A 26,844-nucleotide genomic window follows, 5' to 3' on the forward strand; every position below is an offset into this window, starting at 1 on the left:
TTGATAGTAAGAATTAACTCTACTGAATTCTGATTCTTATTGTTATTTTAAAATATTAGACACTTACTGGTTATATTGTTGATTACATACTCAGATATAAAAGGGAAATTTTTTTGTTTAAAAGTTCTTTTTACACTCAGTCAAGTTAAAATTCTTTTGCCACGGTGGTCATGTTTTATAACACAATTTCTTAGATTCCTAATTAACGTAATACTCATATTCAAAAATACCATCTCATACCTATTTACAGAACAATACATTTTTCTGTTTGTTCCTGTCAACCTGCAGTATACACAGTGTTAATTGCAATTTTGTTTTAGAATATCATGAAACCTATCTTTAGCCCAACCCACATGCTGTTTTCATTTTCCTTTCCCTAGCTTTAGATACACTGTGGCTGGCCATATCATGTTTTTTATTATATGAAACGGAAGTTGCACTGCCAGAAGCCCTATTCTTGATTGCTTAGGACCTCACAGCCATAGTGATCTCTTGACATTTGCTGAGTCCCTCATAGAAAATACCAAGGAAGCCAAGTGATGCAATTTGTGGGTTCTCTACTCTTCTCCGTGTATTTCCTCCTCTTCTGAGTTAAATGCTGTCCTCAGCCACTCCTCACTACCTTGACTCTTCTCTTATTTGGATTCATTTTGATCTGGTTTTCCTGGATCATCTGAACTAGCTCTGTTTTATAACACATGCTTATGATGCTGTTAGTTTGTACCAAACTTCTTACCTGAAATTGATTTCCAAAATTGGCTTTTCCTGGACTAGGCCTAACTTTGGTTCTTTTATTTTTTATTTATTTATTTATTTATTTCTATTTATTTTTATTGTTTATACATTACAGATGTCCCCATACCTGCACCCCCCCCCCACTTGCTTGCCTCCCCTGCCCATAGCCATTACCCCCACTTCCCTTTAGCCATCACTATGCTGTTATCTGTGTCTTTGGGATATGCATATATAATCTTGGGCTAATCCCTTCACCTTCTTTCATGCAATTACCCCCTCCCCCTCACTCTGACAGCTGTCAGTCTGTCCCATGTATCTATGCCTCTGTTTCTAATTTTGGTTCTTTCAAAATAAGAAATTTCAGGACCCTAAGAGGCCAAAATACCAGTCAGTCAGAGTTATTCTGCTATCCTTTTTTTTTTTTCTGGCTAAACAGTATTACACAACATCCAAATATTGCCCAAATTGATCTTTATTTTATTTTGTTTTTTTAATTATATTTTATTGCTATCACCCAAGGTGGGTACTCAAGGTGTGCCCTTCATGTGTTCTGAGTACATCCTCCTCTTGTAGTTGAGCCTTGGTTATTGTTGGCAGATCAATGGGAGGGATTTACCCATGCCAGTTGGCAGCAAGGACTGGCTGTGACCACTGACCACCAACCTCTGCCCTCTGTGGAGAATCACTATGGAGGGGCAGGGTGGTGGTGCTCCATTGTGGTCAGTAGCTGTCCAGTGGGTATGCTGGCCCTGGGGTTTCCAGGGTGGTGCAGTGGTGCAGGTCAAGGTCATTCCCCTCTAGTGTTTTGCCTGGAGCCACCCTTCCTGAGCTATAAAGCAGTCTGAGATAGCTGCTACTTCTCCAAGATACGGCTTGGAGATTGCCAGTCCAACTCAAACTGTGAATCTAATCTGGCTGCAGCTAGTCCCTGGCTTGCAGTCACTGAAGCCAGCTGTTGGTTTTTTGAGAGGATTTAGGAAGTTGTGAAGCATGAATCAAGACCAACCATTCCTATGGAAAAGCAGCTTGGGTGGGCCCATAAGTTGGGTGGGGCAGAGTCGTTGAGGATCTCCAAGGTGGGTCAAACAGTGTTAAACAGGTTGATGGAGTCTCAGACATGGCACCCACTTACCAGCTCTGTGGAGGGAAGGTTTAGCAAAGGTTCAGTGGCTTCTGCTCACCTTGATACCAGATACTTCAGTTTCTTCCTAAATGCCACTGGTGCCTTTAGAGCTGCTACTCCAGTGCTGGAGCTCAAAGGGAGTGAGTCAGAGTAGGTGAGTCTTTGTGTGGGTTCTTTAAGAGAAACTGATTGGGGCTCCAGAAGTTTCTTCCACGGACTCAGTCCCCATTGGTTTTTGCCACCAGAAGTTGTGGGGACTTAACTTTTTGGTACTAGAACCCTGGGCTGGGGGGCCTGGTGTGGAGCTGGGACTTCTCACTCTCAAGACACCCCTCCCGAATTTTTATCCACCACGTGTGGGTGGAAGATCAGCTTGTTCTGCATTGTGTCCCTCCTACCAGTCTGGATGGGTGTGGTTTCTTTAATTCTGTAGTTGTCAGACTTCCATTCAACTTGATTTCTGATGGTTCTGAGTGATGGTTGTTCTATATTTTAGTTGTAATTTTGATGTGGTTGTGCAAAGAGGCCACCAAAGAGGTGGCAAAGATGTCTGCCTGTGCCACCATCCTGACTGGACGTCTGCCCAAATTGATTTTAGCTCTCTACTTACGATATATTTCTTCACTGTCCTCATCCCTCACTTAGGGATGGATATAGACAATTTTGCCTTCAACCAGGGAAGATGTTCTGGTCTTTTTTTTTAACCTACCCAGGAGCACAAATAACCTACCCGGGAGTAGACTGGCAGTAATGACAGTCAGATATCTCTAAGGCTGACTCATGTGATGTTTTCCCGAGGTAGTATTAAAAAGACAAACTGGTACCATTTTCCCACAAGATTTCTCAAAAAATTTTGCAATTATTACATATAGTTGAAGTATTGTGAAATTTGTCTTTTTGAGAAAGATGCACACACATTTTTTTGTGATTTACTTGAAACATGAGTTAACATTCAGTTTGATTTATGTTTTCCTAAAAATAGACGGGAAACTTTTTTTATTAAATGAATGGAAAATAATAGGAGACTTTAGTCTATAAAGAGGAATTTGCCCTAGGGTCTCACAAGGCTGATTCTATAAGAAATACCAGATATTTTTCAATAATAAAAATACTATGTAAAGTACTTCCAGTGGTACAAGAAAATATTACTGTCTCTTGGTCTGTATGCTCAGGTGTATGAATGGTATTTCATTTGTGTACTTTTTGTTTTTTGTTATAAATTCATGGGAAGTTACAAAAAGTGTTTAGGGACGTCTCATATACCCTTCACTATTCCTCCCACAATGTTAGCGTTTTGCATAATTATGTTACAATATCCAAACCATAAAACTGACATCAGTACACCATAGAGCTTATTTACATTTCACTAGTTGTAATCGTTTGTGTATGCGGTGTAGTTCGGTTCTGTACAGTTCTATCACATGTATAGCATGTATAACTAGCACCACAGTTAAAATGGAGAACGGTTCCATCACAACACTACCTTGTGCTGCCTCTTTACTTCCCTGGTTCTTCCCTCCCCTAAATCCTAAGGAATTAACACTTTTTAAAGAATGTTATATAACATGGAATGGAATCACACAGTATGTGACCTTTTGAAATTGGCTTTTTCCACTCACTCAGCTAATTCCTTTGAGATCCATCAAAGTCATTGAGTGTATCAATAGTCTGTTCCTTATTATTGCTGAATAGTATTCCATGATATGGGTGTACCACAGATTAACTATCAAAGGACATTTGGATTGTTTCCAGGTTTTGGCCATATGGAAAAAGCTGCTGTGAACATTTGTGTACAATTTTGGTGTGAACATAAATTTTCATTTCTCTGGGATAATATGCCCAATCAATTGCTGGGTCATATTAGCACATTTTCGCTTTAAAATAAACTGCCAAGCTGTTTTCCAGGGTGGCTGTACCATTTTAAATTTCCCACCAATGCCTTGACTGAGCATGGCTCAGTTATTTGGGCATCGTTCTGCAAAGTGGAAAAGAAGGTTGCTAGTTCGATTCCGTTCAGGGCACATGCCTGGGTTGCGGGTTCAGTCCTTGCTCAGAGTGTGTGTATGAGAGGCAACTGATCAGTGTTTCTCCTTCTCATCGATGTTTATCTCCCTCTCTTTCTTCCTCCCTTGCCCTCTCTCTAAAAATAAATAAAATCTTTTTTAAAACATTCCCACTCTTTTTTTTTCGTCTTCAAGATAATGATTTTATTTCTTTCAGACACATACACAGAAGTAGGATGGCTGCTTCATATGGTATTTCTATTTTTAATTTTTTGAGGAACCTCCATACTGTTTCCACAGCGGATGCACCAATTTGCAGTCCTGTGCAATAGAGTTCTCTTTTCTCCACATCTTCATCAACATTTGTTTTTGCTTGTCTTTTTGATAACAGACATTCTAAGGGGTGTGAAGTGATATCTCATTGTGGCTTTGGTTTGCATTTCCCTGATGGTTTTTGGCCATTTCTGTCTTCTTTGGGAAAAAAAAAGTCTTTTCAGATCATCTTTCTCTTTTTTAAAGATTTAATTTATTTATTTTTAGAGAGGGGAAGGGAAGGAGAAAAAGAGGGAGAGAAACATCAATGTGTGGTTGCCTCTTGCACATGCCCTTCTGGGGACGTGGCCCACAACACAGGCATGTGTCCTAGACTGGTGACTCTTTGGTTTGTAGTCCAGCACTCAATCCACTGAGCTACACAAACCAGGGCTCAGATCCTGTTTCTAAATGAACATTCCCACTCTTGATGTGTGAATGATTCTGTTTCTCCACATTCTCACTAGCATTTGATGTTACGACTTTCTCATTTTTATGCATCACTTACATGATAGGTGTGTGGTGATAGCTGGTTGTTTTTAAGTTGGATTGTCCTAATGGCTAATAGTGTTGAACATCTTCTCATTTGTTTCTTTTACGCCTGTGTCCTCTTTAGTGAAATGTCTGTTTGTGTCTCCCGCCCATGTCTTTCTGCTTGAATGCTTTGTTTTTTTACTTTTGAGTTTTGGGAGTTTTTTATATATTTTAGATAAATGCCCCTTGTCACATACGTGGTTTGTATATATCTTCTCCAAGTCTTTAATTTGTCTTTTTTTTATCTTCTTAACAGGGCTTTTCACTGAGGAAGTTTTTTTTTAATTTTGAGGATATCTAATGCATGGCTAATGTTTCCTTCCTTTTGTGAATCATACTTTTGGTCTCAAATCTAGTCCCCTTTGACCAGTCCTAGATCCTGAAGATAATCTTTTCTTAAAGTTGTATGGTTTTAATGTCTTACATTTAAGGCTTTGGTTGATTTCGAGTTAATTTTTGTATAAAGTGGGATATTTAGTTAGGTGTTCCTCCTTCTGCCTGTGGGTGCCCAGTTGCTTCAGCACCATTTGTTGAAAAGGTCATCCTTCCTCCACTAAATTGCTTTTATACCTCTGTCAAAAACGAGTTGGACATATGTGTCTGGGTCTCTTTTGGGGTTCTGTCTTCTGGTGTCTGTCCCTTACCAGTACTGCACTGTCTTGATTGATGCAGCTGTATAGTGAACCTTAACATAGGGAAGCATGGGTCCTCTCACTTTTTTCCCCCGAATTATTTTAGCTATTCTAGTTGCTTTGCGTTCCATAAGCTTTTTAAAGTAGGCTTGTCTGTATCTATAAAACACCTTGCTGAGATTTAGATAGGAATTGCATTAAACTTGTAGACAAGTTGAGACTTGACATCCTTACTATGTTGAATTTTCTAATCAATGAAAATTGTAAAGTCCAGTTTATTTAGATCTAGCTTCTTTCATTAGCGTTTTATAATTTTCAGCATACAGAATCCTGCATGTTTTGTTAGATTTATACCTGAGTGTTTCATTTTCTTTGAAGCTATTGTAAGTGTGCTGTTCTTAGTTTCAGTTTCCACATAAACAGTACTTGTTAGGTAAAGTAGTGCTACCAGTTTTTTGTGTGTTGATCTTATAACCTGCAACCTTATTGAATTTACTCATTCTAGGATTTTTTAAAATAGATTCCTTCCGATAAAACATAGATAATGTATAGACCATCATGGCCACATAAACAATCATGTCATTTGCTGATAGAGACAACTTTATTTCTTTTCAATCTGTATGTCTTTTTTTCCCTTGCCTTGTTGGTCTGGCTAGATCTTACAGTGCAGTGTTGAATAGGAGTGGTGAGTGAGAGTTGCTGTCGTTACTTTGTTCCAGTATCAGGTAGGTGGCAGTTAGTCTTTTACAATTAAGTGTAATGTTAGCTGTGGGTTTTTTTGTAGGTGGTCTTTTTTAAGTTGAGGAAGTTTCCCTCTATCCCTAGTTTGCTGAGTTTTTTGTCATAAATGGGTGTTGAATTTTATCGAATGCTTTTTCTGTCATTTGATAAGATCCATATGGGTTTTCTTCTTTGGCCAGTAATATTGTAGATTACATAGATTGATTTTCAGGTGTCAAACCAGGCCTACATAATTTTTTTTTTTAATTTTTGAAATCTTTATTGAGAGTTCCTCATGAACCTACAAACAAAACCCAGACTCCAAAGCCTTTCTGGTAACACATTGCTTTTATACTTAAGGAAGGTGTCAGGCAACAAAACTGGTCAGTTATTGCACCGAGACCCAACCTTCATAGCTTTTTGCCAAATTGTCACCATCTATACATCCTTCCTTCCTGGCAGTGATATAAATCCCCAAAACTATTTTTGCTACAAGGCACAACATATGGAGTCTTCACTATCCAGGAGAAGAAAAGTCTTGTCTTTTGAATATCTTCTTGATCACTTGATCGATGGTGTTTAATTCTTTCTGTATGTTGCTGGATTCAATTTGCTAATTTTTTTTGAGGATTTTTGCACCTTAAGTTTATGGGACATAATAATCTGTAGTTTTCATTTTAACACTGCCTTTGTCTGATATGGGCATCAGGTTAATACTAGTTTTGTGAAATGAGTTGGGAAATGTTCCCTCCTTTTTTCTTGAAGGATTTGTGTAAAATTGGTACTAATTCTTCTTTAAATATTTGATAAAATTGTCCAGTGGAACAATCTGGGCTTGGAGAGTTCTTTTTCAGGAACTTTTAAATTACAAATTCAAGTTATTTGATTATAAAATGATTTAGGTTATCAATTAAGTTTTAGTGATTTGCTTTTTCAAGCACTTTTAAATTACAAATTTAATGTATTTAATGATTATAGAACTATTCAGGTTATCAGCTGAGTTTTAGTGATTTCCATTTCTTCTAAGTTGTTAAAATCAGGAGCATCATGAACAATATTATAAAACTGTAGTATTTTTTTTTCTCCTTTTAATGGTTGCAAGATCTGTAGTGCTGTTTTTTTTATGACTGATACTGGTGGTTTGTGCCTTCTTTATCTTTGTTGGTCTTACAAAGGTTTATCAATTTTTTTCAAAACTCCAACTCTTTGTTTCATTGCTTTTTCTCTGTTGTTTTCCTATTTTTGATTTCATTGGTTTAGGATCTTATTTCTATTGTTTTCTTCCTTCTACTTGCTTTGGAATTATTTTGTTCTTCCTTTTTGTTTTTCTAAGTTCCTGAACTAAAAACTTAGATTTTTAATTTGAGATCTTCTTTTCTAATGTAAGAATTTAGTGCTGTAAATTTCTGAGCATTGCTTTAGCTGAATCCTGCAGAACTTGACGTGTTATATTTTCATTTTCATTTATCTGTAATTTCTCTGTTTCTGTTGAGACTTTCTTGTGGACCCATGGGTTATTTAGAAATATGTTGTTTAACTTCTAAGCGTTTAAAGATTTTCCGTTTGTCCTCCTGTTATTTTTGTTTTGTTGTTGTTTTTTGACCCAGTATGCAGTATATTGCTATGAATATTTCATGGGTGCTTGAAAAGTATTTGTATTTAACTTTCTTAGGTAGAATGTTCTATAAATGTCAATTGGATCTTATTGGTTGATGGTATTGTTCAGTTCTTTTATATCTTTGCTGATTTTTTTTTGTCTAGTACTTCTATGGGATATTGAAATCCCCAAATATATTTGTGGATTTGACTCTTAGTTTTATCAGTTTTTGTTTTCTGTATTTTGAAACTATCTTGTTTAGTGCATACACATTTAGGATCACTGTGTCTTCTTGGGGGGGGGGTGTGTTGATCATTTTATCATTGTATAATGCTCTTTTTTCCTAAGTTTTTTTGCTCTGAAGTCTATCCAGTTATCCAACATTAATAGAGCCACTCCTTTGTTTAATGTTTAATGCATGACATTTCTTTTTACATCCTTTTATTTTCAATCTATTTTGTTCTGTTGGAGTGAATTTCTTTGTGGACTCTAAAACGTTGGATCTAATCCGTGAATGTCTGTCTTATAGCTGGTGAAATCTAGACCATTTATATTTAAAATAATTATTGTTATTGTTAGGGTTGAAGGAACCAGATTATTTTTGACCCATGGGATTCTTCTTACATCCTTAACTAATCAGCAATAACCTTAAACACAAGTCAAATGAATTTCTTCTAATTTGAGAAAAGGGTTCCCAAAAGAAAGCATTCCAAGAATCCATGTGGAAACTGTAAGGCTTTTTAAGACCTAACCTCAGATCTTCAGTCTGAGAATTCCACCTCCACTACATTCCATTGGTCACACAGGGCCAACCCAAATTCATTATGAGAAGTGGCTGCCCAAGGGCAAGAATTCTAGAAGGTGAGGGTCATTGGGGGCCATAGTGGACACTGGTTACCACTACCACTAATTCACGTGCTAAGAGTTGAAATCAAAGTCATGGGCTGTAACTCAGACCCTGTCAACTAGCTTATCACTCTGAGATTTGACTTTATTATATGTAAATTGAGACTGGACTAGATGACCACTATGTCCTTTCTGACTCTGTGATTCTCTGTCTTTCTGTCAAGAGTATCTTTATATCTTTTCCCATTCAGCTTTATTGAGGTATAGTTGACTGTTTACAATTATATATATTTAAGGTGTGCAACCTGATGATTTGACATATGTGTACATTGTGAACTATTCACTGCAGTCAAGCTACTTAACAAATCCTCATATAGTTGCCATTTTCATTCTTTCTTTTGTTGTCAAATGGATTAATCAACATGTTTATTAACACATGGCCATTTTACCACAATATAAAAGAAAAGACATAACCATTGTTCAGTTATCTCTGGACTTCTCTGGAGCTCTGTTTGGCAGTTACCATTGGTTCCAGAAGCAGCCAGTATCCAATGTTAGAGTGTCTGTAGATTACAGTTAGAGTCAGCCCTGGATGTATGATCTGGATTATTAAAGAAGCTGCAATCCTTATGCCAATCAAGCAATTGCAGAAGAACTTAACCTTGGCCAGATTATCTCACAGAACTTTTCTTTCTGGGGGAAAAAATGACGATCTGCCAATTAGAGTGTCTTCCCTCCAATTTATATGTTTGATTTTAAAGGAAATTAATCAGATTTTAATTCAGTTGTTTATTCATTGTTATAATCTGAGCCTTACTAAGCCTCCTATAACTTCCATTTGACCTGAATAACATCCTCAAAAAGGCGTAATTTTTTTTTTAAACAATAAGGCATTAGTAAGACTGCATCCTGTTGTGTTCACATAAGGTTCCTTGTACCTCCCACTCTGTGTCAAGATTCTGGCCTAACCTCAGTCTTGTCATAGTCAGCATTAGAATAAACTGACAGTTTGTTCAGATATTTTAAACAGAGGCACCATTCATTTGAGTGACTTCCTCCCAAAGGAACACTTTGAAAAGTAATACTCATTTAGTGTAGTGAAGGTATTTTGAGGGGTGTCTTTACTGTATAATCATACCTTATATACTGTCTTTTAAAATTATTTCTGACAGTTGTAATTCATTGTTACAAGGTAAAATATATGATTTGTGGCCTTGTAAGAGATGTGGTTTTGGATTCCAAATCATAGTCATCACTGTACTGGAAGCCTTCAGCTCCCTCTGGCATAGCCTTATAGAAGCAGTGTCAAATGTTTGTTTTTATGTTTATGCTTCTATACTGGATTGGAAGATGGACACCTTCTCTTTTTCATCTTTGTATCCCCTGTACCTGGCAACCTGCAGCTATATAGTAAGCTTATTGAATGAATTGGGGCTGGGTACAGGAGAGACTAATCTTTGGCCCACGTTAAGTCAGAGTCCCCTTTTGATAAACTAAGTGATGATTCTTGCTCTATAATAATGAATAAAATAATAATTAATAAAAGTTATTTTGGATAGTATTGTTTAAAGTTTATTTCAGTGACAACTTACTAAAGCTTTTTTAAAAAGTTTACAAGTATACATTTTGGCTTATGTATGTTTGACCTATTCTTTCTATTTTATCTTGTTTAATTTCTGTAAGCTATTCTCAAGGCAAGTCCATAGGGGAGAAAATATGAATTGCTTACCCAACGAAATGTGCCTGCCACTGATTTTTCATATGGATTCAGACTAACCAGATACACAAAAATAATGTAGGGGTGGTAATTAAATATCTAGGTATAGTATGCTTGGCTGTGAAGTCAAGTCATGATTCTACATTTGACATTTTCAACCTGTGCCTTATCAGTAAAAGAATTACAAGCTCAGCAGTAGATTTTCACCTGAGAAAATACTGACAGAGAGAGCATCATTGTATATTAGAATTCTGATTTTGTTTACAGTGTGAGCTATGACAAAACTGTTGGGGAAAGGAAGAAGGTACTAGGACTTAACTCAAGTTTCTGTTAAAATACAGTATAATTGCCATTAAGTTATGCTTTTGTTCTTTTTATTTTATATGAGCTAGATAATTAATCTTAGTAAAAGTTCAGGTTTTTGTACTCATTTATCCAAAGGTATTTGATCACACATGAGCATTTGGAAATAGATGCTTAATTGATCTCTGTGTCTCTTTCTGAGTATAGTTTTAAGGAAATAAAGCTTCCTACTTACTTTAGAAAAAGACTTTTTTGAGATCCAACATCTGAAACTAACTTATTTATCCTCCTATTGATTGGGTTTCCGAGTCATTGATTTGATTTTTTTCTTCTATGATTTTATATGTTATAGTCCAGCTTTGAATATTTTTAAGTCCAGAAATACATGCTGGGATAAAATTCCTGCGTTTAATTCTCTAGTGTCTGTCTTCTCTAGGAAGAGGCAGAAGTTCAGGTTCAGAGGGATAGTAGGTTAGTAATTTGGCTCAAACTACATGGGGAGAATAATCTGTCTCCTAAAATGAAGCACAAGGATAAGTAATAACTTTTTATGCATGATAAGCATCAAAAATATGAACCTGCTGGTCTTTGCTTTTCATTTTTCTTTACCTCTGTCTTTCCGTGAGAACCTCCTGCAGTGTGCACACGATGTGATCAATAACTCAATAACTTTTTTCATGCAGTAATTATCTCCATGTGATATTACCTGAACACTGTTTTTCTTTATTACTCAAAAGATGCAGGAGATATTTATATAACCAGCTGATCCCATTTTGGATAAAGGTGCTTTGTGACAGCAGGAGAAATAGTTTATTTTAAATAGCCTTTTAAAATAAATGCTCTATGAAAAGCTTTTCCAGTTAATTTTCACTTAACACAAGAAGGTGATTACCAAAAAGGTTTAGATTTAAAACTTGTACTTCATATATTTTACAGTATGTTAGTCATTCTGACTTTTAATAAACACAATTTAAATTAAAATATTGAGTCCTGGCTGGGTGGCTCAGTTGGTTGGAGTGGTGTTTGGATGTGCTGGGGTTGCAGGTTTGATCCCCCCAGTTGGGGCACATGCAGGAATCAGCCAATGAATGTATGAATGGGTGGAACAACAAAAATAGATCTCTCCCATTCTCTTTCAGAGCAGTCAATTAAAAAAACTAAATTAAAATATTGAACTGTTTTACATATCCGTATTTTTTTTCTGATTCCTCTAAATGACTTTAGATATTTATAGAGGTATAAGCTAAATACATAAGTTCTGTCATTTCTGCCTGTCTCACAGAGATTCTTGTTATAGGCAGAGATCCTGCAAGAGTCCCGGATGATGATCCCAGATTGCCAGCGCAGGTTGGAAGCAGCATACACTGATCTTCTGCAGATATTAGTAAGTAAAGACTTCTCTGTCTTATGTTTAAATTTTTTTCAATCTGATATGTAAAAGATCAAAATTTTAAAATACTTTACAATGAAAACTAGTTGGTAACATATTTTGTTCATTTACCCAGTGGTACCAATATATTCAGAATAATTAATGGAGTTTAAATTTTGTTTTAAATTATGCCTCCAGTAAAAGTACTATATCCAGTATGTTTTTTCTATTTATTTAAACTTAATTAAATATATTTGAGTTAACACGGTAGGTATTCATGGTAATAATATTGTTCCCCAGGATCTTGAATTATTTGGTTTTCATACATGAAGACCTTTTTTCACACATTAAAGGTGAGTAGATTGTTTGAAAGGAAAAAAAAGGAAAAGAATTATAACAATAATTAAGTCATCTTATTTCTTTCCTAGTAGAGATAAAAAGCATAATACTGTATACAAGCCAGTTGGAATATATATGGATGGTAATTTGATGAATTCTAACATTTACTAATTTCATTTCATATTTCTATTTCTTGAGCTAATATTAATTACTAGCTGCACAGCTGTCTCCTGATTTATAGTTGTTCACTATATAACAAAATAATGCAAGGCTTTTTCAGTGTGATCATATGTATTCTTTGAAGGAGAATGAGATTTGTTTTCCCACCAAAATAGCATCAAGACTAAATCTGGAGAGAGAGAGGGAGAGAGAAATATTCACATTTTACTGTAATTTTGACATAGAACCCTGTATTTATCTATAGGAACCTTTTAAAGGCAAGATTGCTTTTCTTAACAGCTAAAAATGAAGCTGTGATTTTGAAATAAAGAATAAATGAAAGCAAGAAATAATTACTCTATTAAAGTACTACTTGAGACAGAAGCATCATCTGTATTTCCTGATAATTTAAATGATTTTTTTCTCTCATGAATCTAATAGCAAAGAAATTAATAGAAATTGCTTGAAAAAAATACTACTGTCTTTGGATGATGTGTTTGAGAATGTATTTGGCAATAAACTCTACCCTCAAAGAGCTTATATTTCCTGATAGAGAACAAAGACATGTTAAGTGTAATGCAGAGGTTTAAGAAATTCTTACTATAGTTTGAATTAAGCAAATTCTTACTCCTTTTGCTTTAAGTTTTATATTACGTAAACACACACATTTTATTCCCTCTGCTCTGTAACTGCTTTTGTATTGCCATCTTTTGTGGACCTGACCTGAATTACTGACCATAGCTTTATTTATGTATTAAATACCAAGCAAAATTTGCTATGTATAATAACTTAGATGATAATATTTCATTTATCTGTTGCCACTATAATATATTAGTTAAAATTTTTTGTATAAACCTGAAGGAAAATTTCGGTCTTTAAATATCAGAAAAGGAAAAATGTTAGTATTTTGTTTCCCTATGGAAGGATATATAATGTTCATTAATAAGCAGGAAGTTCACTTTTCTAATACAAAGATTATACTTAACTTTGTCATGACCCCAGAGTCATCTTTGTAATTGTGAGTAGCTTTGGAATTATTTTGGTCTAAATTTTATCATATATGTAACACCTTAAGAAGTCATTTTTTGCTTTTAGGCCATGATTAATAATAATCCCTTTTGTATTATGATGTATTGACAAAATACGAATAAATTTTTTTAATTTTTTCTTCTTATTCAATTACTTAATGTTAATAGCTTTAGATGACCATGTTTTTCACTTATGACATGAGAATATACAGTGAGACCAAGCCAAATCTATTTCTTCTCTTACCTGTAAAAAAAAGAACTACGGGGAAAGAACCTGTAGAATTACACTATATTTAGATGATATATTTAGATGAGGCTTGGAATCCTTTTTCTTTTTATTTTTGAGCTGATTTACATTGATGGTTTGTAATACTTGAGTAAATAAACAACAAAGTACTAAATTTTGAGAAGGATAAACTTATTTTTATTATATTTCATTTTAGGAGAGTGAAAAGGAGTTGGAAGAAGCTGAGGAATATAAGGAAGCACGTTTAGTACTGGATTCAGTGAAGTTAGAAGCCTAAAGTTTTTCTGTACAGGGTGTTTTTTGCAAGTAATCCTGGGATTCATTCCGCAATTCATTGTTTTTGACCACTGCTGTTTGTTCAAGTAGTATGAGAATGTGATCCTTTTTATGTAGTTGCATATATTTTTCTTTGCCTAATTTAATGTGTCAAATAAATGAATTCGTCTAATAAAATTGTTTTTTATACTTTTTTACAAAATATTTTAATTAAACTTTCATTATTAAATCATAGACATTTTTGACAGAGAATTAAAATTTGTTAGATTCTATTTGAAGTTCAAATATTTTGCTTTGTAAGTGTGGTTTGAATTGAAAACAGGATACCTCCCTGGCTGGTGTATCTCAGTGGATTAAGTGCAGGCCTGCAAACCAAAGTGTTGCTGGTTCGATTCCAGTCAGGGCACATGACTGGGTTGCGCACCAGGTCCCCAGTAGGGGGCACATGAGAAGAAACCACATATTGATGTTTCACTCCCCCTCTTTCTCCCTCCCTTCCCCCCTCTAAAAATAAATAAATAAAATTAAAAAACGAAACAACAGGATACCATTTTATTTTTTTAGATAAAAATCCAAATTTTGAGCACTTGCTTGTGAATAGGGTACAACTCCCTGATTAGAATAGAAGAACCACATATTTATCACTTCACAGAAATTTTCACAGTGAAAGTCTATCATTTTCACTACTAATAAGAAATATTTAAATTTTTTTCCAGAAAGACAGATTTATACAGAAAACACCAACCATTTAATTTTCAAATACACATTTCTCTGAGCAACAAAGAATTGAGTTGTATTTTGAAGGAATAACATCTAATGCCACTGGTGTGTTGGGAAATGTTTAATGGCTCTTGAGGATGGGAAAGGAACCTCTGAGTTGTAGCTGTTACTGATTTTGGGGGTATAAATTCTACTACGGTGGCTGCTTTCAAGCTAGTAACATTACATCACTGAACACAGAGTTGGGAAGGTATGAGCCAACTCCAGAATACACTGGCCATAGCCAAACCTGAATTATCTTTGATTAACTGGAAAAGAGCATTGCTTTATCACAGGTATTTTTTCAGTATAATTATAAACCCATTACCTAACCATTTGAGTTCATTTTCCAAAAATATATATAACAACTCACGTTCTCCTCTATTACTAGAAAATGTGTGTGAGCCTTATATTGTCAGCCTAACATGAGCAGTGACCTAATGAATCAAAATAGTAATAATAGCACTTAAACTTTAAACTCATAATTGAAGACAATAATAAAACTTGAATTTTTGCAGCTACAGACTCATAGTGTGGTTTGTCTGATTTTTGGAAGTTGAAGATGGTTGCTAGAAATCAAAACATTGAATATGTTAAAAAGATTAGAGAAGCGGAAAATAATAGTATTCTTTCCTAATATTATTTATAAAGGCTACTCTTGTTTTAAAGCACAGAATGTATCATTTATAAAATCTTTGTACATGCAGAAAATTACTTCATCAGAGAATAACATACATCAGAAGCATTTCTAAATTGAAATGTCATCATCTTGAAACATATTGCATGCCATTTAATAAGTATTTTAGTAGAGGAGAAGAGTGTGGAAATAAAAACTGTAATTACAATGTAAATTTTTATACTGAGGCTCAATATTAGACCTTTGAGTACAAGGAGAATTGAAAATATTTGTAGATGGAATTACTAAGCACCCGACAATTTGGCCCCTTTTTTTTTTTAATGAGATATCATTTAAAGAAAGTATTTGACTATTTTTCTATTTTTTAATGTAAAACATCTCATTTCAGTATTTTGCCAAATACATAAGTATTGTATGTATTCATAGCAAATGGTTTTCTGACCAATTAAAGCTTGAAGAGCACACACCATTTAAAAAAAAAAAAATGTGCCCTGACTGGGTGGCCCAGTTGGTTGGAATATCATCCGTACACCTTAATAAGGCTGGGGGTTTGGTCCCTGGTCAGGGCGCATATAGGAGGCATCCAATTGATGTTTCTGTCTCCCCTCCACCCCTTCTTTTTTGTCTCTCAAATCATATGACCTGAATCTTGATTATTGGAAAAAAAGTATTTTCTTGCCAAAAAGCAAGGTAGCTAAAAAAAAACATATCTTCAGACAATTCCTACCTCAACTATAGATTTTATAGTGGGTCTCTCCAAGTACTGATGAGAAGCAGCAAAAAGCCTAGAATTCTGTAAAAGCTTACTCCTGGGAATTTTTGACACATTCCACTTAATTTTTCGTGACCAAGAGGCACATTAAATTAATAAGAACAGTTGTAAGTGATTCAGCATTAACTTGTTTTTAAGCTTTTATTTAAAGCCTTGTATCTGTAACAATAGGTAGAAATTTCCAAAAGGAATGTTGCCTTTTCTCTCTACTGCCAGCACCTGACCCCCAACCAAAATAGCAGTTGCTCATAAACATTTGTAGAATGAGTGAAAAGCAAAAACATCTCTAACCTTTGGAGTGAGAGAATACAATGATGGGTTCGTTCTTTCATCTGTGATACTTCTTAGGTCTCAGAGCAGTTGTGTAAGTGAATGTTATACTCACTGTTGGTATAGTATCATGATGGTCAAGTATAATCACTTAACATTGGTTAGGTGTTCTTAGTCCTGGCACAGACCGATACAATGGCTTCCATAGGATAGATAGGCAGAACAAAGACACGTAAGTGACAGAGTCAAGTAGTAAGCCTAACTTTTTTGTATAGTTTGTACAGCAAAGGACACAACATTTCTAAGTAAGAAAGTTAATCGGATAAAGAAATACAACGTGTGAAATGAGTAAAGGCACCAAATCTAGGTTAGTTTTAATGCTGTTAAGAGCATTCCCGAATTCTAGAATCTCACTTGGACATTCTTGGCCCATGGGGAGTCAGTCCTAGTAAATCAAAGTACTTCCCCAAAGTCTTGGACAGGAGATTTCACGCTGGGTTTTTGGGACATTTCCATTCTGGAGAAGTATTAACATCCTAAGAACAAAGTCATCTTTCCTTAATCCTATACTGTACCAGGTGGGTAAGTCATGTAAACAGTTCCTTCATTACTCTTATGTAAAGAGTAATGAAGGCTGGTTAAAGCAATATATTGTAATGTTCATTTAACATTTCTTGACTTCCCAGTCAGGAGTATTCAAAGACTAATATTTAAAAATTGTCTCTACGCCTATACCTGTGCGTTGAATCACTTCCAAATTGAGCAGTCAAACCTGGTTAATCTAAATTACTTTGCAAACTTCATTACATTACTTGGCTTTTTTAAAATCCTATCAAATTTAATAAGGACATATTCTACAGCTGGTTATCACTTAAATCTTATTATTTGGTCATTTAGATAAACCAAGGATAGATTAATCCTTTCTTTGATGGCAAGTCAGGACCTTTAAATGTCAGTGTAAACTTGACATGCATGTGAGTGAGCAAGGGCTGTTAAGCATTTGTCATGAAAGGGTTAATCAGATAATTTGGTCCTTGATACTCTTGAGTGCTTTAGCTGGAAAGAAATTGAATGGTTTAGAAATGGTGCACTATGAAACAAGTTATAAGTATTAGTGTACTTGAAATTTTCAAGAGTGCTTCATATAAATCTACATTGCACTCCACTATTAGTCTTACAGCTCTCCTAATATGAGAGGTATTTGTTCCTGTATTGGACTGTTGCACAGAAAGGTAAAATTAATTTGTTACGACAGATCTGTGCCTTTGTGCTTTTTGTTGACTGTTGGATAGTTGACAAGGTGCATATATGTCACAAGAGATTAATATTTTTAATGCACAAAGAGCCCTTTCAAATTAGGAAAAAATCCCCAGCATAAAAAAAAAATAGACAAAGCATAGAAACACACAGTTCACAAATTAAGGAAGGCAAATGGATAACTTTAAATATTTCAGTAGTAATCAAATTCAAAGTTTAAGAACAATGCAAAAATTTAAAAGACGAATGATGAATACCTGTTGCCTATGAGATAAAATACTAGCCAATGAGATTAGATAAAAGGGTAACATGGAAATATTGAAAAAGGCATTTTCATATGTAGTCGATAAGTGTATCAGGAACACACAAATGAGTCAGTCACCCTTAAGATAATCAGAAGCAATGAGGAAATTAAAGTGGGTAGTTACAAAATGGACATACAGAGCTTTTATGGGTGAATTAAGTCCCCCCCAAAAGATAAGTGGAAATCCTAACCCCTACTACCTCAGAACATGACCTTACTTGGAAATAGGGTCCTTGCAGATATCAGTTAAGATGAGGTCATCCTAGAGTAGGGTAGGCCCTCACCTAATGTGACTGACGCTAGTAAGACTGTGACGACACAGGCAGGACTGGCTTTGTGTGGCTGCAAGCCAAGGGATAACGGTGACGCTAGAAGCTAAGAGTGAGGCACAGAAAAGATTCTCCTTAGATCTTGAGCGAGTATGGCTCAACCAAGACCTTGATTTCAGAATTTTAGCCTCCTGGATGGTGAGACAGTTAATTTCTGTTTTTTAAAGTCACTTAGTTTGTGTTACTTTGTTAAAGCAGTCATAGATACACATAGAATCCAAAACTTTTCTATATGCCAGCAATAACCAAATATAATAGAAAAATAAATCCCTTTGAGTCATAGAAGACATTTTTTAAGATGAATTGTACTATGTATGGAAAGTTACAATTGTCAAAATGTGATTTCTCCCTATGTCAGTCTGTAAATTCAATGAAATAGAATGCAACAGGATTTGGAGAGAGGAGAGAATCTTAGAAAATTACTCTAAAATCCAAATTAAAAAAATATGTTTCCCAGCCATAAGAATGGCTGGGAAGGGGATATGAAAAAGAATAGTGATGCAGGGTAACTAGCTCTGCTCACTCTTAAAATTTGTCAAGTTGCAATAATTAAACATATGATAAAAAATGAGAGAGCAGAGAACATAGAGTCCAGCAGCAAACACAAATATGTATATGGAAATTTAGTATGTGATAAAAGTTATTTCAGACCCCTGATTAATAAATCATATTGGGATAACTGGCTAACCATTTGGGAGGGAAATAAAGTGGAATCTTTCACCTCTCACACCAAAACAAATTTCAACTGAGTAAAAAAAATTCAAAATAAAACAAAAACGCTAGAAGAAAACATTGGTGAAACTAATCATCAAAGAATTTTGAATTGATACTATGAAGTGAGAGTATAGAGAAATAGGACGTCTAACACTTGGTGAGAGTATTTTAAAGCTGGCAATTCACAAATACACACACACATGCACAACAATCAAAATTACAGAGAGAAAAATAAATGTGAGACTATCCAAGAAAAATCTTGAAGAGGGAGAATTACCTTTTTCATGAAGATGGCGCCCAAAGCGAAGAAGGAAGCCCCTACCCCTCCCAAAGCCGAAGCCAAGGCAAAGGCTTTGAAGGCAAAGAAAGCAGTGCTAAAAGGTGTCCACAGCCACAAAAAAAAGAAGATCCGCACGTCACCCACCTTCAGGAGGCCTAAGACACTGCGGCTCCAAAGGCAGCCTAAATATCCTTGGAAAAGCGCCCCCAGGAGAAACAAGCTTGACCACTATGCCATCATCAGTTCCCCCTGACTACTGGGTCAGCCATGAAGAAGATAGAAGACAACAATACACTTGTGTTCATTGTGGATGTCAAGGCCAACAAGCACCAGATCAAACAGGCTGTGAAGAAGCTGTATGATATTGATGTGGCCAAGGTCAACACCCTGACCAGGCCTGATGGGGAGAAGAAGGCATATGTTCAACTGGCTCCAGACTGTGATGCTTTGGGTGTTGCCAACAAAATTGGGGTCATCTAAACTGAGTCCAGCTGGCTAATTCTAAATATAAAAATTTTATACAAAAAAAAAAAGAATTAATAAGGAGGATAGGAGGTAATGTAGGAGGTAAAGCAATTGGAAGCTGAAACTTAAAACTACCGAATTGAAAACAGTGAGACCAGCATAAGATTAAACTGGCGGGTGGTAGAACAGATAGAAACCCAAAGCAGCCCAGAGTATGTATCAGTGCGCAAGTATCTGATAGAGGTGGCATCTCAAGTTAGTAGTAAAAGACGAGTAATAAACGGAATTAGGAAAGTCAGTTACCTATTGAGAAAAATAAAAAGAGATACCTCATCGCACACAACAAAATACAGTTTAAATAGATTAAAGAATTAAATTTATATAACAAATATTTCTGGAGCCTCTACTACCAGCCTGACACTGTTTTGGAGCTGGGGTACAACGGTGAGCAAGGCAAACATCTCTGCTCTTGGGGAGCACACAACTCATGGAGATTGACAGGAGATAATCAAATAGTAATATGTTCTGTGAAAAGAAACAACAAAATGCTTTGGTGTAGAACAACTAGGTTATCGGGCAAGGGCTTCCTAAAGAGGTGACATTTAAGCTGAGCTCTGAAGCAGAAACTCAGCAGGGAGAACAGCTAGTATGAAACCCAAGGTGAAGAAGGTGCTAGGTGAACCCTAAGAACCTGTGGGACAGGAGCCAAGCGAATGATGTATAGGGTGTTGTAAACTCATTCCAATGAGAGTCCACACGAATTTTAAGCCAAGGAGTGACATGGTTTCATTATCATTGTTTAAAAATAGTGTTGCCCTGCAGACACTGAGTCATAGGAAGCAAAAGTAAAAGCCGAGATAAGCCACTGTAATTGTACAGAGTTAAATGTAAAAAACAAAAACATAAAAAACTAAGAATATTTTAGTTAATATTTAATCTTGGAATGGAAAGTGTCTACGCATAAAAAGAATAGATTTTGCTAAATAAAACATTTAGAAATGTCTATTTCAAAATAAAACTAAATTACATGATGAACATCGAACTGGGATAGGAAATTAATGATTTTAATAGCAGCTTAATGTTTTTAATATAGTAAAAAAATAGGGGGACTTCCATATGTAAAGGGTCTTGGAGTCACCGCTTCATGCTCAAACAAAACTGGCGAAGTGAGCAAAAACAGCTCTGTGGCGTTTTAATTTACCCTGGCCCTATCCTCTACTCCCCAGCTCTGTGGTTGTCTTGTAAATAACAGCGCATGTTCCTGGCACTGGTACCAGCAGCAGAGGGAGCAGACTGAACTCAATTAACACGAACTTTTAATGATTTGTTTTGAACTGTCTGGTGGCTCCTTTAAAGACTGGCTCAAAAGGCTTGTGTTCCTCTCTTTCATCTCAGAACTCTCCCAGTGCTGAAGTGGCTGCAGGCACTTAAGATTACAAGAGGTATGGAGAACTTTGGGGAGTGATGTGTAAATTCACCTATCTTGATGGTGGTCATAGTTTCACAGGTTTATGCACAAGACAAAACAAGTTTTACAGTTTAAATATACACTATTTATTGTACATCAATTATACAGCAATAAAGCTGGGGGCGTTAATCTTTTTTATCTTTTTCTATAAAAAAGAATATTGGGCATCTCACTAAATCATTGGGAGGACTGAAAGACCAGGCTCAGGGGTAAGCAGTTAAGAATATGTTACCTCTAGCCCTGGCTGGTGTGGCTGAGTGGATTGAGTGCTGGAGTGTGAACCGAAAGGTTGCTGGTTTGATTACCAGTCAGGGCACATGCCTGGGTTGTGGGCCAGGCCCCCAGTTGGGGGCATACAAGAGGCAACCAATTGATGTATCTCTTGCACATTGATGTTCCTCTCCTCTTTCTCTCTTCCCCTCCAGGAGTAAATAAACAAAATCTTTATAATATATAAACTTAAAAAAAAAAAAGAATATGTTACCTCCCAAAACTCAGGTTCAAGTACCCAGTGCTCTGATAGGCTAAAACACTGAGTCAATGGTTGTTGGAGATAGAGAAAAGTTTATTCCATTTGGCCAAAGTGAGCATCAGAGGGCAAGATCTCTGAAATCTGTCTCTCCTAAAAAACAAAAGTAGGTAGTTTTTATGTGGCTAGGGGGTACAGGAGGGGGAGTTTCAGGGAACTGAGAGAGAAGCCCGTGTTTTTTAGTCACAGAAAACACTTTGTGGCATCAGACTCCTGGACATCAGCAGCTGGTCACAGCTACCTGGAAGACACTCTTCTGCAAAACAAACTCACAGATTCTCCTCACGCTCCTGAAGTGGTCTCCTCCTGCTTGCCAAAGAGACATCAGGAACTTACGACTATGTTCAGGAGAACAGAAGGAGTTGAGCAGAAAGAGCAGTTAATGTGAATGAAGGCCTAATTAAGAATTAAATTATTTAATTCCAGCTGCCAAAAATTCTAGGGACATTCAAATCACAGGTCTCAGCTACAACAGTCCCCAAATTATACTTCAGCATGGATCCCAGAAGGACAGTAGAACCATCAGTTCTGTCTACACTGCTATCCCTGGACGCTGGACAAAGCCTGTCGTAGGAGCTCCATCTTGGTATCGCCACCACCATCACCTCCAGAGAAAGTGTCCAGCTGCCTCCACCCTCTACAACACCAGCTCCCATTTCAAAGCCTAGGGTGAATCTTTCTGATTGGTGGAGCCAAGGTTATGGGCTCATGCCTTCCCTTTGGCAAGTGAGGCAGGAAAAGCAAGCATCAGACATTTTTTTAGCTTCTATCATGCAAGGCTCTGCCCCTGCACTACTTGTAGGTAGATGAGGGATGGTATTCTGATGCTGAAATAAACAACTAAAAGATAGGATGATAAGAGTTTTAAGACAGGAATAGAGTTATCTGGGAACAAAGTGAAGGGTGAGCCCTGGAGGATGGAGGGATGTAAGTAGGGAAGGCGAGCAGTTCTGACAGTGCTTCTTAGCACTGTGCATCTAAGGGGATCAAGGGAAGTAGCAAAGTTACTGGGCTGCGTGGAGCGGAGGGCTTGCTGGGTTGGCGAGTCATGGGGGAAAGCATGGACAGGTGGTCAGGCTAGGTTTTGAAGGTTCTTGGAAGCCAAGCGGGAAGCTTGGGCTTTATGACTCAGGCAATGTGAAGACTCGAAGGTTTGAAGAGCAGAGTGACACCCTGCCCCTTGTGTCTAAGAGTGATCCGTGCATGTATTCATCTAATGTTCGTTGTGCAAGGTGACGGGAATGGGACGGCGAATAAAAAGAGATACAGTCCCTTCTCCCCGCAACTTCGGTGTGGCAGGAAAGACAACAGCAGACAAGCAAATACAACATAAAATGGGGGACAGAACAAGTCCTCGGGGCTTTAAGAACACAAGGATGGGGGCGTTCAGTGTCGACTAAGGTGATAGAGGAGACTTCCTCAGGAAAATGAGCTTGAAATCAAGACCTGAGATAGTCTAGCCAGAGGAAATAGCAGACCACCTGGACCCTCACACTTAGAGCTCACTCCCCAAGTTCATAGACGAGATGTGGACTGTCGGTGTTGAATATTTAAAAACATGCATTGTACAGAGAGTGACTCGGCCTTCGTCCTGAGCCCTGCTCTGTCTTTTATGACCCATGTGAACTTGGACCAGTGACTTAATCGGAGTTGTAATTCCCACAGAGGTAGAAACAGGGTGACGACCGTACAGGTCTCAGATGACAACGACATACCATGACTTCACACACAGGTGCTTCTCTCAGTGGGGTTCCACCAGGGAAACAGAAACCACGTGTTTCAAAGAGGCTTTAAGAGAAATCCTAAAGAAAATTCAGTGCAGGGATTTAGTTTTGTGCGGGATAGAAGAGTTGAAACAGGAGAAGGTGAAGCAACCAGAGACCAACAACCGCAGGTGCTGCTGGACCCCGGGGCGCAGGGTTACAGAGGCTGGAAGCACAGCAGGTTCACCTGCAGGGAGTGTCCCCTGGGCCTGTTTCAGCTGCAGTGGGAACAGGCATGGGGCCTGTCGTGAAAGTGATAGGCTGAGCTGGAGAATGTGGCACTGCCCAAAATTGCCACTTGTTAGGTTATCTCAGGAACAGAGACAGCGCTTGGCATCTCTTCTCCTTTGAAAGGCAAGTGATTTTCTAATGAGTTATGCTGAGCCTGGAAGTAAAGTGGACACAAGACAATACTGAGGAAAATAATCTGTCAGTGTCTTTGCCAGCTCCAAACACTCCCTTTGGAAAGCTCTTCGCCCTTTGAAACGGGGACTCCCTCCCCCCACCCCCCAGCCAACATCCCTGAGGATGGCAGCTGTCAGCCCCACAGTCTCCTTCCTGATCAGAAAGCCCCAGGGAGAGTAAAGCAGAGCCTGCTCTAAGTACTCTGATAAGTGACCTCCTTTTTAAAGATTTGGGGTGTAAGGATCCTACGCACTGTAACTTAGGCTTGGGTTGGCCCTGGATATGTCTTGCCCACTTAACAGAGACTTTACACAGCTTCGAAAGCCAGCTGATACCACCGCCCTGGTTCCTCCACCTGCCTTTCCCTCCGGCCCGTTCCAAACCCTGTTCTCCCCTGAGTCTTGGTGGAGCATAGTTTAGTTTGCAGCTTAATTCCATTTAGGGGTCGCTCTCTCCCGAATATCCACCTTTCACATCCACTCCCACCAAAGACAAAGGTATGGACATCTCAGGGGTGATGGGAAAATTACAATTCAGAGCAAAAGCTACATGTTTCTGTCAGGAGAAAGGCTGCCTTGAAAATGAAATTATTAAGCTATTTGTAAGTAGAACAGGGGAATTAAAAAACTCTTGGGCGAGGAAACCGCTGGGTGTGTAGACCACATAAAAGAGGAGCAGCAGCCGCACGCTGATCTGTCACACGAACACTGAGTTAGAACCCATTCTCCATCTGTTCGTGACACAACCGTTCATTCCGCACCCTGTGTGCCAGGCGCCGTGCTAGGCTCTGGGAATACAAAGTGGAGAAGTTCACGATCCAATAACTAATCCTTACAGTGCAGTTGACCGAGCGCTTTAGTTACAGTTCATGGTGATATACACATAATAAGAAATACATATTTGGCCTCCATGTGCCTGCTTCTGGGAGAGAGCTCCTAAAACCCTTGGAATTTCCTAAGGGATAAGAGAATAAAAATGTCTCAATATTCTTAACAAACCACACCTGAGTTTTTGTAATTGAACAACAATCAAAAATGTTTAAAGTAAAATATTTAAAAATAAAAAGAAATGGGGTGGCTTTTGGAAAGCATGAGGGATGGGGACTGGTTGCCAGGGAAAACAACAATGTGATTGGAGGGTTGGACCTTTCAGTCCTACTCACTGACCTGCGGGGAGGGGAGAGGGCTCAAGCTTAAATCACTCACCAGTGGCCAATGGTAATCAATCACACCTACGTAATTAAAGCTGCTGTAAACCCCCACAAGGATGGGGTTTGGAGATCTCCTCTGTTGGTGAGCACACGGGGGGCCTGGGGGAGTGGCACACTTGCAGAGGACGTGGAGGCTGCGGGCTCTGTCCAGAGGTGTCCAACATGTGGCCTGCAGGCCGCATGCAGCCCAGGATGGCTGTGAAGGCGGCCCGACACAAAGTTGTAAATTTACTTAAAATAGGAGATTTTGTTTGTTTGTTTTCATTAGTGTTTGTGTATTTAATGTGTGGCTCAAGACAACTCTTCTTACAATGTGGCCCAGAGACGCCAAAAGGCTGGACACCCCTGCGCCTACACCTTGTCCTGTGTATGCCTTCCCTCTGGGTGTTCCTCTGTTATAAGCTGGTGATCTAGTAAGTAAAATGTTTTTCTGAGTTCTACGAGCTATTCTATCAAATTAATCAAACCCAAGTTGGGGAGCCATTGGAATCTCCAGTCGATAGCTGTTCAATCAGAAGCACAGGTGACAACCTGGGCTTGTGGCTGGCACCTGAAGTGGTGGGGAGTGAGGCCGGTCTTCTAAGACTGAGCCCTTAGCCTGTGGGTCTGATGCCGTCTCCAGGCAGCATCAGAACTGAGTTGAATTGTAGGATACCCAGCTGGTGTTGGAGAACTGCTTGGTGGTGCAGGGGGAAAAAAACAAACCACGAGTCAGAATTGGTGTCAGAATCAGAGTCATAGAAGGTCTTTGGGGAGACCAGAGGAAGGGGCCGACAGAAATCTTTCAGTTTGGGTTTTATATAATATGCGGCCACAGCTGTCCAAATCAGCTCTAGTAGGAGATAAAATGAAAAAAGTTTAGACTTTTCAGAAGACCCCTGGATCACGTAGAATGTGTTCAGCTGTGAGTAACAAAACACTTGCCCAATGCTGATTTATACAATAACGATTACTAAGTGTCCCACACAACTAGAAGTCCGGGAAGAGCAATTTCTGAACTCTGAACCGCACATTAATGATGTGTTTTAGACCTCAGGCTATCTCCCCTTTTTGTCTGTATTCTTTTCCCCAATTGTTTCCAGCCTATTGGTACTGCCTTCACTCTGGCCCCAAAATGGCTGCTGACACCCTGGCAGTCACATCATTTAAGTTTTCTGGGTCTCCATTTCTCTTCCTTAAAATGAAAGATATGATTATGTGATGAGTAAAGTCCCCTTTGGATTTAGCTTTTTTTTTTTTTAATACCTAACTGCTACCCTGGGATGATAGTTTAACCCAATAGTTTTCAAACTTGAGTGTGCATCAGACTCATCTGGAGAGTTTATTAAAACACAGAATTTCTGATTCAATAGGTCCGTGTAGGGCCTGAGAATTCACAATATCTACTGTAACAAGTTCAAACTTTTTAAAATATATATATTTTATTGGCCCTGGCTGGTGTGGCTCAGTAGATTGAGTGCTGGCCTGTGAACCAAAAGGTCACCGGTTTGATTCCGGGTCAGGCTGCATGCCTGGGCTGTATGCAGGTCAGGTCCCCAGCTGGGGGCATGCGAGATATTTGTCTCTCACATCCATGTTTCTCTCCCTCTCTCCCTCTCTTCCCCTCTCCCTGAAAAATAAATAAATCTTAAATATATATATATATATATATAATTGATTATGCTATTACAGTTGTCCCAATTGTTCCCCCTTTGCCCACCCCTGCCCAGTACTACTCATTTCCTGTAGCAATCCCCCCACCC

The 26,844-nt window shown here is 37.8% G+C and overlaps 1 protein-coding gene and 1 pseudogene across 1 annotated transcript in view; both read left to right on the plus strand.

Annotated features, from left to right (window-relative positions):
* TBCA (tubulin folding cofactor A) overlaps positions 1-14,117 on the plus strand; it is a 76,497-nt gene extending 62,380 nt beyond the window's left edge. The window contains exons 3-4 of the mRNA XM_024563501.4: positions 11,820-11,906; positions 13,861-14,117. Coding sequence (XP_024419269.3) covers positions 11,820-11,906; positions 13,861-13,941 — 168 coding nt within the window. The 3' untranslated portion in view covers positions 13,942-14,117. The remainder of the gene's footprint in view (positions 1-11,819; positions 11,907-13,860) is intronic.
* A 5,149-nt stretch (positions 14,118-19,266) lies between these two features.
* On the plus strand, positions 19,267-19,774 carry LOC112307534 (large ribosomal subunit protein uL23 pseudogene; annotated as a pseudogene).
* The last annotated feature ends 7,070 nt before the right edge of the window (positions 19,775-26,844 follow it).

The sequence above is a fragment of the Desmodus rotundus genome, chromosome 1, assembly GCF_022682495.2.
Source record: "Desmodus rotundus isolate HL8 chromosome 1, HLdesRot8A.1, whole genome shotgun sequence".
NCBI classification, from domain to species: Eukaryota; Metazoa; Chordata; class Mammalia; order Chiroptera; family Phyllostomidae; genus Desmodus; species Desmodus rotundus.